At 40.9% G+C, this 14,544-nt stretch overlaps 1 protein-coding gene across 5 annotated transcripts in view; it reads right to left on the bottom strand.

Annotated features, from left to right (window-relative positions):
- The window catches only part of LOC105464787 (cell wall biogenesis 43 C-terminal homolog), a 140,913-nt gene that overhangs the window by 85,074 nt on the left and 41,295 nt on the right, over positions 1-14,544 (bottom strand). For 4 of the 5 annotated variants that reach the window (XM_011712846.3, XM_071093609.1, XM_071093608.1 and 1 more), the window contains exons 10-12: positions 13,551-13,656; positions 11,374-11,509; positions 3,436-3,585 (exon numbers count right to left, since the gene is read on the bottom strand). In XM_011712846.3, the coding sequence (XP_011711148.2) occupies positions 3,436-3,585; positions 11,374-11,509; positions 13,551-13,656 (392 nt within the window). The remainder of the gene's footprint in view (positions 1-3,435; positions 3,586-11,373; positions 11,510-13,550; positions 13,657-14,544) is intronic. The other variant, XM_071093607.1, reaches the window with a different exon arrangement.

A 14,544-nucleotide genomic window follows, 5' to 3' on the forward strand; every position in this document is an offset into this window, starting at 1 on the left:
GGGATTCCTTCCCCAGTCCCTCTGGCAGTAGCTGCATTCTATGCTAGGTGGTCCCTTGTCCTGGTTCTGGGTCTCACTGGGCTCTGGGAACACTGTTTTCTCTGCCTATTCCTTCAGCCCTAAGGCAGGCACTGTTATGGGTGTCTGAGTGCCTCGGCCTCTCTTATTTGTTCCATGGGTCCCTCCAGCATCTTGTTAAGTAGTTCTTTCATTAGGTCTGCAGGGAATTCTGTTCCATCTGATACCTACAACTAGGATTTAAATTCAGGTCTAGAAAATTCCAAAGCCACTGAACCACAGGAAGTGTTTTCAATCCAACATATTTTAGTAACATCTAACTGGAAGTAATCTGTGAATTTGGTTTTACATTTTCTCAGGAGATAAATCTTACCTAGTGAGAGTAATAAAAGTTAAAAGTATATATATGTGTATAAGGAAAGAGGGCAAGACAGAAAGAAAGAGACAGAGCTCACATATGCTTTATGTTTTCTTATCTGTTAATATTTTGTCAGTCCAATAACCCTATAAAGTAAGCTGGAAAAGGGAATTTTATCCCATTTTCAGAGACACGAGAACTGGAACTTACCAAGGTTTACCTGCAATGGAACGAAACCTAGAACACAGTTTTGGTTCTTTGTCACATAGTGTCAGACTATGGATTCTGTGTTCTCTCCTCTTTGTTTATGATGCATGTTATAGATTTCTTTAAATGGCGATTAGTGGCTCAGTTAATTACCTAAAATAATATCAATTTTCGTTAGGGTGTTTGCCTGTGTGACTTCTAAAAAATGCTGCCATTTCCTATTTAGTGGTTATAAAAGATGTACTTATGTAGTCAGTACTTTTTAAAATCTTTTGAATCAGCTAATAGCATGCACAAGCATTAGGAATTATTCATTCCTAATAGGATTTTCACATTTATATGCCATAATCACTGGAAAATGAAATCTCTAAATATTTTTTCACAGTAAGAATTTGTGTATTTAGTACTGTAGAAAACAAAGACAAATAAAACATGTAGTGATCGCGTAACAAATTATTCAAGGTGTTAACTTTCCTATGTCACTTTTGGGGAGGCTACAGTGTACCAGACAGTAATTCTGGGGGTTGGCTCAGAGCAGTGGTTCCTAAAGCAAAGACAAAGTCTAGTCATGTGCGTGGGACATGTCAGATGCTTGATTCATGTTTGATAAATGAATTATTTTTTAAGCTGCCCAATATACCTTATATTCATAGTTGTCTGATTTGGTTTAGTAACGGCCATGTTAATTGAGCACTTACTACATTCATGTACATTGTATGAGGTACTATGGGCACAAGAACCCCACGAAATAGGTAGGATTATTGCCCCTGATTTGCAGTTGAGAAAATTAAAGCTCGAGGTAGTTAAGTAACTCAGCAAAGGATACACAACTAGTTAAAGAATTAGGATTCAAACCGGATTGTCTGATTCCAGGTTCTGGAATCCCATGCTCTTAATCATTAAACTACACTGCCTTCATCCCTGGAGTTATGTATCCTCAATAAGTGTTCACTATTATTGTTACTGCTATTGTTGTTGTCATTATTATTGAATCAAATGAGCAAGACAGCAAGTAAAGGATATGGTGTTATCCAGAGAACTTTAAGTATGTGGTTAACAGAAAGTGAGAAAAGGCAATCCTTCCCTCCTCTTTTTCAAGCGCATTCCTAGGGCTCTCTTTTAGCTTTCTCTTCCTTTTCAAACCTATTCTTCACATTTTGGGATATATTGGAGAGAGTTAAAGGGGACGGGGGAAAAAGGCAAAGGAAAAATGGAAGGAGTTCAACTGTTTCTTAGGTTGAGAACTTGCAACCTTTAAACAAGAAAGTACCTTTTTTAAAAAAAGATAAACCCAATGTTAAGTACAACATAAGGTCATGGGAATGATTTCTGAATGTCTGTACTTCCTACATGAAAATCACTGGGAGGAACAGAAAGCATTTCTTCAAACAGCTTTTTTAAGAGATACGAACCATCTATATCATCCATCCTCCAAACACTCCTCTTATTTCTAAGGAGGTAAGCAAGAGTCTGGTTCATGAATGGTTCATATTAATTATATTTGGAAGGTTTATTTATATTATTTATTATCTGACCTATTTAAGAAAATATTCAAATATGCTTTCACAGATTCACATAATAGTATTAGAAACAGTGAGGTAACCAGGGAAATAAGAGTGGCAGACACATCAATTTGTTTAAATAAAACATAGTACAATAATGTTGTTTTCCAAAAGTATGTCACTTTAAAGTTCTGTGGCCTCTTGTGTCATTAATGCAGGCAAAGCTTGCATGTGAATGTCATAGCACATAGCTCTTTACATTCATGTTTAAATTATTGTGGTTTGGTATGGTAGAGTATAAGTTATATACTTTTATGTTTGCTTTTATAATATATTGCTGGGATTATTCATGATTTATTCAGTACTGTCACTGGTTGTAAATGTTATTCTTTGGTGGTAAAACTCATTCCCCACTCTTCATGTTGCTTGTAGAGGGACTTCCTTAGAAAACCACCATTGGCCTCTCTCCCCATTCTTTACTTTTGGGGAGGACTTTTCTAATTCAATAATCTTGAAGTTAATTTTACGTGCTTGTCTCAAATCCTTCTTTTCTATTCTCCTTGGAAGCTGCCAGTTTGCAAACAAGCTGTTTTCCATCCTCTTCTTTCCATCAAGGAGAGAGCTTGCCAGGGCAGGCAGGGTAGGCCCACCGTTTAGGGGGAGTCATTTTCATATATATTTGGGGATGTATTCACAAGTCCATATGGGCACTTAAGCCAGGTTGTCCAAATAGGCTTATCAGTATTTAAAGTGATATTTAGATCTCCCTCTTCCAGATTCCTCTGCCTATCTGTTGTTTGTGAAAACATGAGGGAGAGAAGAGATGTCATTTAATAAACTCAAATCCCAACAGTACTTCCATTTGTAGCAGTAATCCTGTAGGAAAAGGGAATTTCTTTTTCTGTTGTGTGGTTTATTGTGTAGTTGCAAGCACTTGCAGCCCTGGGTTTGGGGCTGCCTATGCCCTGACCCTGTGCTTGCTCCTCATTGGATGGGTTGTCTGACCTCTCTCAGCCTAGTTTCTTGACCTGCAAAATGGGACTCTAATAGTGCTTACCTTGCACAGAGTGAAGATCAAACACAGTAATGCACTTTGGACAGTCCCTGCACAGGGAATTGACCGTACAGCTCAGTAAATGCAGACTAACACGGGCCGTCCCTACACCAGCACTAACAGCTGCCTGCATCTTAAATGCTTCTGTCTGATTTTAAAAACCAGCAACACAGGGAGAAATACTTTGGGAGGTAAAAAAGAAGAAAATGAGAAAGGTGATTTCATAGAAATCAAAGTACATTGTTAATAACATTTCTTGGCATTTGTGTAATATTAGGTAGGCCAAAGAAACCCACTCGTGGTTCCCAAAGTGTGTCACGACAAAATCCACCGGCTTGCCCGAAATGTTAACGGTCAATGTGATGGCTGGTGCGATCTCGCCCTCTGGTGACGGAAGAAGGTGATGCTCCGATTTCACAATTGGGTATCTTGACAAAGCCATAATCCTGTATTGCAATGAAAAGAGACATGGGCATCATTGTCAGTCCCACTCTACCATGTACATGTGTTAAAAAGGGATGTGTCAGAGCAAGATGGCTGAATAGGAACAGCTCCAGTCTCCAACTCCCAGCGCGAGCGACAAAGAAGACCGGTGATTTCTGCATTTTCAACAGAGGTACTGGGTTCATCTCCTTAGAGAGTGCCAGACAATCGGTGCTGGTCAGCTGCTGCAGCCCCACCAGCAAGAGCTAAAGCAGGGCGAGGCATCGCCTCACCTGGGAAGTGCAAGGGGGAAGGGAATCCCTTTTCCTAGCCAAGGGAACTGAGACACACAACATCTGGAAAATCGGGTAACTCCCACCCCAATACTGTGCTTTAAGCAAACAGGCACACCAGGAGATTATATCCCACACCTGGCCGGGAGGGTCCCACGCCCACGGAGCCTCCCTCATTGCTAGCACAGCAGTCTGCGATCTAACGGCAAGGCAGCATGAGGCTGGGGGAGGGGCGCCCGCCATTGCTGAGGCTTAAGTAGGTAAACAAACCGCTGGGAAGCTCGAACTGGGTGGAGCTCACAGCAGCTCAAGGGAACCTGCCTGTCTCTGTAGACTCCACCTCTGGGGACAGGGCACAGCTAAACAACAACAAAAGCAGCAGAAACCTCTGCAGAGGCAAACGACTCTGTCTGACAGCTTTGAAGAGAGCAGTGGATCTTCCAACACGGAGGTTGAGATCTCAGAAGGGACAGACTGCCTGCTCAAGTGGGTCCCTGACCCCTGAGTAGCCTAACAGGCAGACATCCCCCACTAGGGGCAGTCTGACACCCCACACCTCACAGGGTGGAGTACACCCCTGAGAGGAAGCTTCCAAAGCAATAATCAGACACGTATACTCGCTGTTCAGCAATATTCTATCTTCTGCAGCCTCTGCTGCTGATACCCAGGCAAACAGGGTCTGGAGTGGACCTCAAGCAATCTCCAACAGACCTACAGCTGAGGGTTCTGACTGTTAGAAGGAAAACTATCAAACAGGAAGGACACCTACACCAAACCCCATCAGTACGTCACCATCATCAAAGACCAGAGGCAGATTAAACCACAAAGATGGGGAAAAAGCAGGGCAGAAAAGCTGGAAATTCAAAAAATAAGAGCGCATCTCCCCCGGCAAAGGAGTGCAGCTCATCGCCAGCAATGGATCAAAGCTGGACAGAGAATGACTTTGACGAGATGAGAGAAGAAGTCTTCAGTCCATCAAACTTCTCAGAGCTAAAGGAGGAATTACGTACCCAGCGCAAAGAAACTAAAAATCTTGAAAAAAAAGTGGAAGAATTGATAGCTAGAGTAATTAATGCAGAGAAGGTCATAAACGAAATGAAAGAGATGAAAACCATGACACGAGAAATACGTGACAAATGCACAAGCTTCAGTAACCGACTCGATCAACTGGAAGAAAGAGTGTCAGCGATTGAGGATCAAATGAATGAAATGAAGCAAGAAGAGAAACCAAAAGAAAAAAGAAGAAAAAGAAATGAACAAGGCCTGCAAGAAGTATGGGATTATGTAAAAAGACCAAATCTACATCTGATTGGGGTGCCTGAAAGTGACGGGGAAAATGGAACCAAGTTGGAAAACACTCTTCAGGATATCATCCAGGAGAACTTCCCCAACCTAGTAGGGCAGGCCAACATTCAAATTCAGGAAATACAGAGAACGCCACAAAGATACTCCTCGAGAAGAGCAACTCCAAGACACATAATTGCCAGATTCACCAAAGTTGAAATGAAGGAAAAAATCTTAAGGGCAGCCAGAGAGAAAGGTCGGGTTACACACAAAGGGAAGCTCATCAGACTAACAGCAGATCTCTCGGCAGAAACTCTACAAGCCAGAAGAGAGTGGGGGCCAATATTCAACATTCTTAAAAAAAAGAATTTTAAAACCAGAATTTCATATCCAGCCAAACTAAGTTTCATAAGTGAAGGAGAAATAAAATCCTTTACAGATAAGGAAATGCTTAGAGATTTTGTCACCACCAGGCCTGCCTTACAAGAGGCCCTGAAGGAAGCACTAAACATGGAAAGGAACAACAGGTACCAGCCATTGCAAAAACATGCCAAAATGTAAAGACCATCGAGGCTAGGAAGAAACTGCATCAACTAACAAGCAAAATAACCAGTTATCATAATGGCAGCATCAAGTTCACACATAACAATATTAACCTTAAATGTAAATGGACTAAATGCTCCAATTAAAAGACACAGACTGGCAAACTGCATAAAGAGTCAAGACCCATCAGTCTGCTGTATTCAGAAGACACATCTCACATGCAGAGACATACATAGGCTCAAAATAAAGGGATGGAGGAAGATCTACCAAGCAAATGGAGAACAAAAAAAAGCAGGGGTTGCAATACTAGTCTCTGATAAAAAAGACTTTAAACCATCAAAGATCAAAAGAGACAAAGAAGGCCATTACATAATGGTAAAGGGATCAATTCAACAGGAAGAGCTAACTATCCTAAATATATACGCACCCAATACAGGAGCACCCAGATTCATAAAGCAAGTCCTTAGAGACTTAAAAAGAGACTTAGACTCCGATACAATAATAATGAGAGACTTCAACACTCCACTGTCAACATTAGACAGATCAACGAGACAGAAAGTTAACAAGGATATCCAGGAATTGAACTCATCTCTGCAGCAAGCAGACCTAATAGACATCCATAGAACTCTCCACCCCAAATCAACAGAATATACATTCTTCTAAGCACCACATCGCACTTATTCCAAAATTGACCACATAATTGGAAGTAAAGCACTCCTCAGCAAATGTACAAGAACAGAAATTATAACAAACTATCTCTCAGACCATAGTGCAATCAAACTAGAACTCAGGACTAAGAAACTCAATCAAAACCGCTCAACTACATGGAAACTGAACAACCTGCTCCTGAATGACTACTGGGTACATAACGAAATGAAGGCAGAAATAAAGATGTTCTTTGAAACCAATGAGAACAAAGATACAACATACCAGAATCTCTGGGACACATTTAAAGCAGTGTGTAGAGGGAAATTTATAGCACTCAATGCCCACAAGAGAAAGCAGGAAAGATCTAAAATTGACACTCTAACATCACAATTAAAAGAATTAGAGAAGCAAGAGCAAACACATTCGAAAGCTAGCAGAAGGCAAGAAATAACTAAGATCAGAGAAAAACTGAAGGAGATAGAGACACAAAAAACCCTCCAAAAAATCAATGAATCCAGGAGTTGGTTTTTTGAAAAGATCAACAAAATTGACAGACTGCTAGCAAGACTAATAAAGAAGAAAAGAGAGAAGAATAAAATAGACGCAATAAAAAATGATAAAGGGGATATCACCACCGACCCCACAGAAATACAAACTACCATCAGAGAATACTATGAACACCTCTACGCGAATAAACTAGAAAATCTAGAAGAAATGGATAATTTCCTGGACACTTACACTCTTCCAAGACTAAACCAGGAAGAAGTTGAATCCCTGAATAGACCAATAGCAGGCTCTGAAATTGAGGCAATAATTAATAGCCTACCAACAAAAAAAAGTCCAGGACCAGATGGATTCACAGCTGAATTCTACCAGAGGTACAAGGAGGAGCTGGTACCATTCCTTCTGAAACTATTCCAATCAATAGAAAAAGAGGGAATCCTCCCTAACTCATTTTATGAGGCCAACATCATCCTGATACCAAAGCCTGGCAGAGACACAACAAAAAAAGAGAATTTTAGACCAATATCCCTGATGAACATCGATGCAAAAATCCTCAATAAAATACTGGCAAACCGGATTCAACAGCACATCAAAAAGCTTATCCACCAAGATCAAGTGGGCTTCATCCCTGGGATGCAAGGCTGGTTCAACATTCGCAAATCAATAAACATAATCCAGCATATAAACAGAACCAAAGACAAGAACCACATGATTATCTCAATAGATGCAGAAAAGGCTTTTGACAAAATTCAACAGCCCTTCATGCTAAAAACGCTCAATAAATTCGGTATTGATGGAACGTACCTCAAAATCATAACAGCTATTTATGACAAACCCACAGCCAATATCATACTGAATGGGCAAAAACTGGAAAAATTCCCTTTGAAAACTGGCACAAGACAGGGATGCCCTCTCTCACCACTCCTATTCAACATAGTGTTGGAAGTTCTGGCTAGGGCAATCAGGCAAGAGAAAGAAATCAAGGGTATTCAGTTAGGAAAAGAAGAAGTCAAATTATCCCTCTTTGCAGATGACATGATTGTATATTTAGAAAACCCCATTGTCTCAGCCCAAAATCTCCTTAAGCTGATAAGCAACTTCAGCAAAGTCTCAGGATACAAAATTAATGTGCAAAAATCACAAGCATTCTTATACACCAGTAACAGACAAACAGAGAGCGAAATCATGAATGAACTTCCATTCACAATTGCTTCAAAGAGAATAAAATACCTAGGAATCCAACTTACAAGGGATGTAAAGGACCTCTTCAAGGAGAACTACAAACCACTGCTCAGTGAAATAAAAGAGGACACAAACAAATGGAAGAACATACCATGCTCATGGATAGGAAGAATCAATATCGTGAAAATGGCCATACTGCCCAAGGTTATTTATAGATTCAATGCCATCCCCATCAAGCTACCAATGACTTTCTTCACAGAATTGGAAAACACTGCTTTAAAGTTCATATGAAACCAAAAAAGAGCCCGCATCTCCAAGACAATCCTAAGTCAAAAGAACAAAGCTGGAGGCATCACGCTACCTGACTTCAAACTATACTACAAGGCTACAGTAACCAAAACAGCATGGTACTGGTACCAAAACAGAGATATAGACCAATGGAACAGAACAGAGTCCTCAGAAATAATACCACACATCTACAGCCATCTGATCTTTGACAAACCTGAGAGAAACAAGAAATGGGGAAAGGATTCCCTATTTAATAAATGGTGCTGGGAAAATTGGTTAGCCATAAGTAGAAAGCTGAAACTGGATCCTTTCCTTACTCCTCATATGAAAATTAATTCAAGATAGATTAGAGACTTAAATGTTAGACCTAATACCATAAAAACCCTAGAAGAAAACCTAGGTAGTACCATTCAGGACATAGGCATGGGCAAAGACTTCATGTCTAAAACACCAAAGGCAATGGCAGCAAAAGCCAAAATTGACAAATGGGATCTAATTAAACTAAAGAGCTTCTGCACAGCAAAAGAAACTACCATCAGAGTGAACAGGCAACCTACAGAATGGGAGAAAATTTTTGCAATCTACTCATCTGACAAAGGGCTAATATCCAGAACCTACAAAGAACTCAAACAAATTTACAAGAAAAAAACAAACAACCCCATCAAAAAGTGGGCAAAGGATATGAACAGACATTTCTCAAAAGAAGACATTCACACAGCCAACAGACACATGAAAAAATGCTCATCATCACTGGCCATCAGAGAAATGCAAATCAAAACCACAATGAGATACCATCTCACACCAGTTAGAATGGCGATCATTAAAAAGTCAGGAAACAACAGGTGCTGGAGAGGATGTGGAGAAATAGGAACACTTTTACACTGTTGGTGGGATTGTAAACTAGTTCAACCATTACGGAAAACAGTATGGCGATTCCTCAAGGATCTAGAACTAGATGTACCATATGACCCAGCCATCCCATTACTGGGTATATACCCAAAGGATTATAAATCATGCTGCCATAAAGACACATGAACACGGATGTTTATTGCAGCACTATTCACAATAGCAAAGACTTGGAATCAACCCAAATGTCCATCAGTGACAGACTGGATTAAGAAAATGTGGCACATATACACCATGGAATACTATGCAGACATAAAAAAGGATGAGTTTGTGTCCTTTGTAGGGACATGGATGCAGCTGGAAACCATCATTCTCAGCAAACTATCAGAAGAACAGAAAACCAAACACCGCATGTTCTCACTCATATGTGGGAACTGAACAATGAGATCACTTGGACTCGGGAAGGGGAACATCACTCACCGGGGCCTATCATGGGGAGGGGGGAGGGGGGAGGGATTGCATTGGGAGTTATACCTGATGTAAATGACGAGTTGATGGGTGCTGACGAGTTGATGGGTGCAGCACACCAACATGGCACAAATATACATATGTAACAAACCTGCACGTTATGCACATGTACCCTAGAACTTAAAGTATAATAATAATAATTAATAAATAAATAAATAAGTAAAAAAAAAAAAGAGGGATGTTTCCCACTGCACACATCCCACCAAGGGACATTCAAAGCAATGTGGCAGAGACTTATATGGCAGTCCACTTGTCAGATCCTTTCATCTGCTAGTTAGCATGTCTCACTGTGTCACTAAGGAAACACCATCAACTCTGTTTTAATAAGAGCTATGGACACACGAAAAGGGCAGCATTAACAATACACAAAACCCATTGTACTTGCAGTTACTCTGCCAACATATTTGCGTAAACAATCATAATATTAATCAACACATATGGGAAGGTACAGTCTTGCCAACTAGGACATGGAGTAACAATTTACAAAATTAGAAATGAAAAACTGTCCTATAGGCATATGAAAAGACATTCCACCTCACTCTAAGCCACAGAGCTCAGTCCTTAGTAGGCTTCTCTTCTCTAGCTAGATGCATTCTCTGTCACCTTCATGGAGTCTCTGAGACAGGTCTGTCTCTATACGATGATAGCTGAAAGTACATCTCCAGCCTGGCCTGTCCTTCTCAGCCCTCCAGGCCATAACCAACTGCCTACTGGGCATGACTTGACTGTCTTGGGGTATCTCACACTTAACACAAACCTACAACTTTCTTGATGGTTCCCATTCCATTAAAGGGCATCATCTCTTAGCAGGTACTCAGGTCAAAAACCTAGACATCGCCCTTGATTCTTCCTTCTCCTCCACTGACATCTAAACTGTTGTAAGTTCTGTTGGCTCTATTCTAAAATAGTTCCTGAGTTTGTCCTCTTGTCACCATCTCCGCTGTTCCCATTGTCATCTCTCATCTGTGCTATTCCACCTATCATTTCTGCCTCCTGGCTCCCACTCTTGTCCCTGAGAATCTGTTCTTCCAGATCACTATCTGTTTAAAATCCTCCAGTGGCTTCCAATCACAACTGGATAAAATGGAGCCCTCTATGATCGGGTACCCATCCTTGACTTCCTTTCTTACCAGTTGCACTTTGGCCCCCCATGCTCCAGGCACACCAAGATGGATCCTGCCTCAGTCTTCACCCAGACTGTTCCCTCAGCTCTTCCCAAGGCTGATCCTGGCTCCTGCTCACAATGACATCTTCGCAGAGACCTTCCTGATCACCCTGCCTATAGTAGCATCCCCACGGCCAATGCCCACCCAGTTATTCTCCCTCAGTGGTTTCTTTTCTACACAGCACTTATTATGATTGTGAAGTACCTTATTTATTTTTTGTGTGTACATGTTGATTTTCTGTCTTACACTGGAAAGTAAGCTCCATGAGGACAGCATCCAGGCCAGACATGCTTGGTGCTGTGACCTCAGCTCCTAGATTTATAATGGTGAAGAACTGGAAATATCCAGTCATAGAAAAACCATTTGAAAAATTACAGAATGTGCATATCTCCAGCACCTCCTCAACCCACAAGAAGCATCACTGGGGCATATTCACCAAAGGTATGAAAATATCAACTTGCCACTCCAAGTCTATGCAGCCTAGCCTTTCAGGACTATCTTCAGGATTAATTCTCAAGTGTATACTCACCCCCAAGTGTGATACCTTGTGCTTGGACCAAAGTCTGTATAGAAACCCAACTTCTCCCCTAACCACATGGTTAAGTCATTGTTCCCCATATAGGGCTTAGAAGCATCACTCTCCAAAATTGTTATGAAATCTGCACCTGTTCAGGGAAAAAAAAAAAAAAGTAGCATACAGTGATGAATCACAGCAAGGCAAAAAACAATTAGCAACATTTTATTCTTGACCCTTAACCTTTTTTTCTTTACTGTTAACCCAAAAACAAAGTAATTTTTAATAAGTCACTGGAAGGAAGTGGCTCAAATCTGAGCTCTAAAGGAATTTTTCCATGTTTAGAATGCAATTAAAACGTGAAACACCTCCAGGAACTACCGAGAAGGATAAAAATTTTCAAATGTGCTCAACATCATTCCTAAAATTTCAAATAATCTTAACGCATTTCTCAAATATCCAATTTATGTTCAGAAACAAGAGAACGGTGCACCATAGCATTTTATTCCAGGACAGATAGCTCCATGGTACTGACCCAGAACTAAGTTGATTGGCGTTTCTAGATCTTGGCCAGGAGTGCCTTGGAAGCCTGCAATCAGACTAAAAAAGGGCTAAGGGGCAAAGAAATGCCTCAGTGGTATTATATACATATAGATACTAAGACATTTCTCAGGAGGTATGCTTATCATTAAGAATAACCAGAACAGGTTATTCCTTTACTTATCCTGCTCCATACACCCGTAGCTGGTCTAAGAACCAAAAACACTCTCACATTTCAAAGATGCTTCACACAAAAATGAGCACCCTGGAGCATTGAAAAAATCAAATTGACCCTAGGCCTGTTGGAAGCAATTGTGGGCATTTTTCATAAGGTGGGATGAGAGACTGAGAAAAGAAATAAGACACAGAGACAAAGTATAGAGAAAGAATACTGATCCCAGGGGACCAGTGCTCAGCATATGGAGGACCTGCACAGGCCCCAGTCGCTGAGTTCCCTGAGTATTTATTGATTACTATTTTCACTATCTCAGCAAGGGGAATGCGGCAGGAGAACAGGATGATAGTGGGGAGAAGGTCAGCAGGAAAACATGTGAGCAAAGGAATCTGTGTTACAAATAAGTTCAAGGGGAGGTACTGTGCCCGGATGTGTATGTAGGCCAGATTTATGCTTCTCTCCACCCAAACATCTCAGTGTAGCAAAGAGTAACAGAGCAGCATTGCTGCCAGCATATCTCACCTCCAGCCACAGGGCAGTTTTCTCCTATCTCAGAATAGAACGAATGTATGATCGGGTTTTACACCAAGACATTCTGTTCCTGGGGACATGCAGGAGATGGAGGCCTTCCTCTTATCTCAACTGCAAGAGGCCTTCCTCTTTTACTAATCCTCCTCAGCATTGACCTTTTATGGGTGTTGGGCTGGGGGACAGGCAAGTCTTTCCCTTCCCATGAGGCCATATCTCAGGCTGTCTCAGTGGGAGGAAACCTTGGACAATACCCAGGCTTTCTTGGGCAGAGGCCCCTGTGACTTTCCAGAGTGCATTGTGCCCCTGGCTAATCGAGAATGGAGAATAGCGATGACTTTTACCAAGCATACTGCCTGTAAACATATTGTTAACAAGGCATATCCTGCACAGCCCTAGATCCCTTAAATCTTGATTCCATACATCACATGTTTCTGCGAGCACAGGGTTGGGGCTAAAGTTACAGATTAACAGCATCTCAAGGCAAAATAATTTTCTTAGTATAAATCAAAATGGAATTTCTTATGTCTTCCTTTTCTACATAGACACAGTAACAGTCTGATCTCTCTTTCTTTTCCCTGCAACCCATTCTGCCTTTTGATCCAACAGTTTTCTGGTCCCCAGCAGTGGGTCCCTAGGTGACAGGAGCTACTAGCAGGGGCATCCCTAAGAACAACACAACACGAATCCCCTGCAGATACTCAGTATGAGGAATTGCTCAGAATCACCTGAATTAATTGCTCTCAAACAAAGACAGATGTGGTTACAGAAGCTCAGTCCCCCTGCAGCTGCCTGCCAAAGTAGAGCATTTTTGAGGTGAGTTTATGACCATCTGCTGGTCATAAATTTAATTTAATACCTGTGTTAAGTTATGGCTTATGACCCTGCTGAAAATAAAAGTAACAATAATAGTTTCTCAAAACCTGGAACTAATTCCAGAAAGACTTACCTGTTTCATTGAGAAGGTGAGCTGATCTTTCTAGACTAGACCACCCTTCATTGTCATATCCAAACCTGAAAGGCCAGATAGCAGCAGAGACCTCTTTGGCTGGTGCCTGAGGAATTGTTTTAATGATAATTTAGGACAACTGTGAACAATGGCAGTTTCAGTGACCCACTTTTCTCCACTTCTCTCTACCAAAATTCTTATTTCAGCAAAGGAATTTCCTTAGACATTTTCCCACATTTAATCCATGAAAAGAAGGAGATATTTGCTATACGGCATTCTCAAATTAGTCTTCTGTAAATTTCTAGCTTAAGCTTGGAAGTTAGGAGGGATGTTGGAAAAGTGAGTATTTGTAATAAGCACTGCTTATAATAATAAAAAGTTAGAAAGAGCCTGGCTGTCCATAAGCAGGAAAATGAATAAACAAATGGTGCTACATATGTGGAATGGAACACTACACAACCCTAATAAGTGAATTAGGGCTACATAGGTCCACAAGGAGGAATCTCAGAAAGATTACTTTAAATTAAAAAAAAAAGTACGTTGTAAAATACATACATCAGATGTCATTTAGAAAAAAAGCAGTATTGTCTAGGGATCTGTCATATATGGTAACAATAGAAAGGAACGCATGAAAGTGCTAAAAAAAAAATTCACAATATTCAGGATAGTGTTTACTCTTGCATGGGAAATGAATCACACAGAGGGATACAGAGGGGCCTTCAACATATTGAAGAAGTGGTCAGCTTATTCTAACCTAGTTATGAATGATGTTACACCCCTGCTGTACTGGAAAGCTCAAGGTCCAGGAGCACAGCCCCTTTTATGAGGTCCTCAGGTCATGTGTAAGCCAGAGAATGCACTGCCCAACCCTAAGTATCCATCTCAAATGATTACCTACTAAGGTAGTAGGGGACTCGGGGAGGGAGGTGGCAATGGCTAATGGGTCAAAAAAAATCAAAAGAATAAGACCTACTATTTGATAGAACAATAAGGT

Source organism: Macaca nemestrina, chromosome 3, assembly GCF_043159975.1.
Source record: "Macaca nemestrina isolate mMacNem1 chromosome 3, mMacNem.hap1, whole genome shotgun sequence".
NCBI lineage: Eukaryota > Metazoa > Chordata > Mammalia > Primates > Cercopithecidae > Macaca > Macaca nemestrina.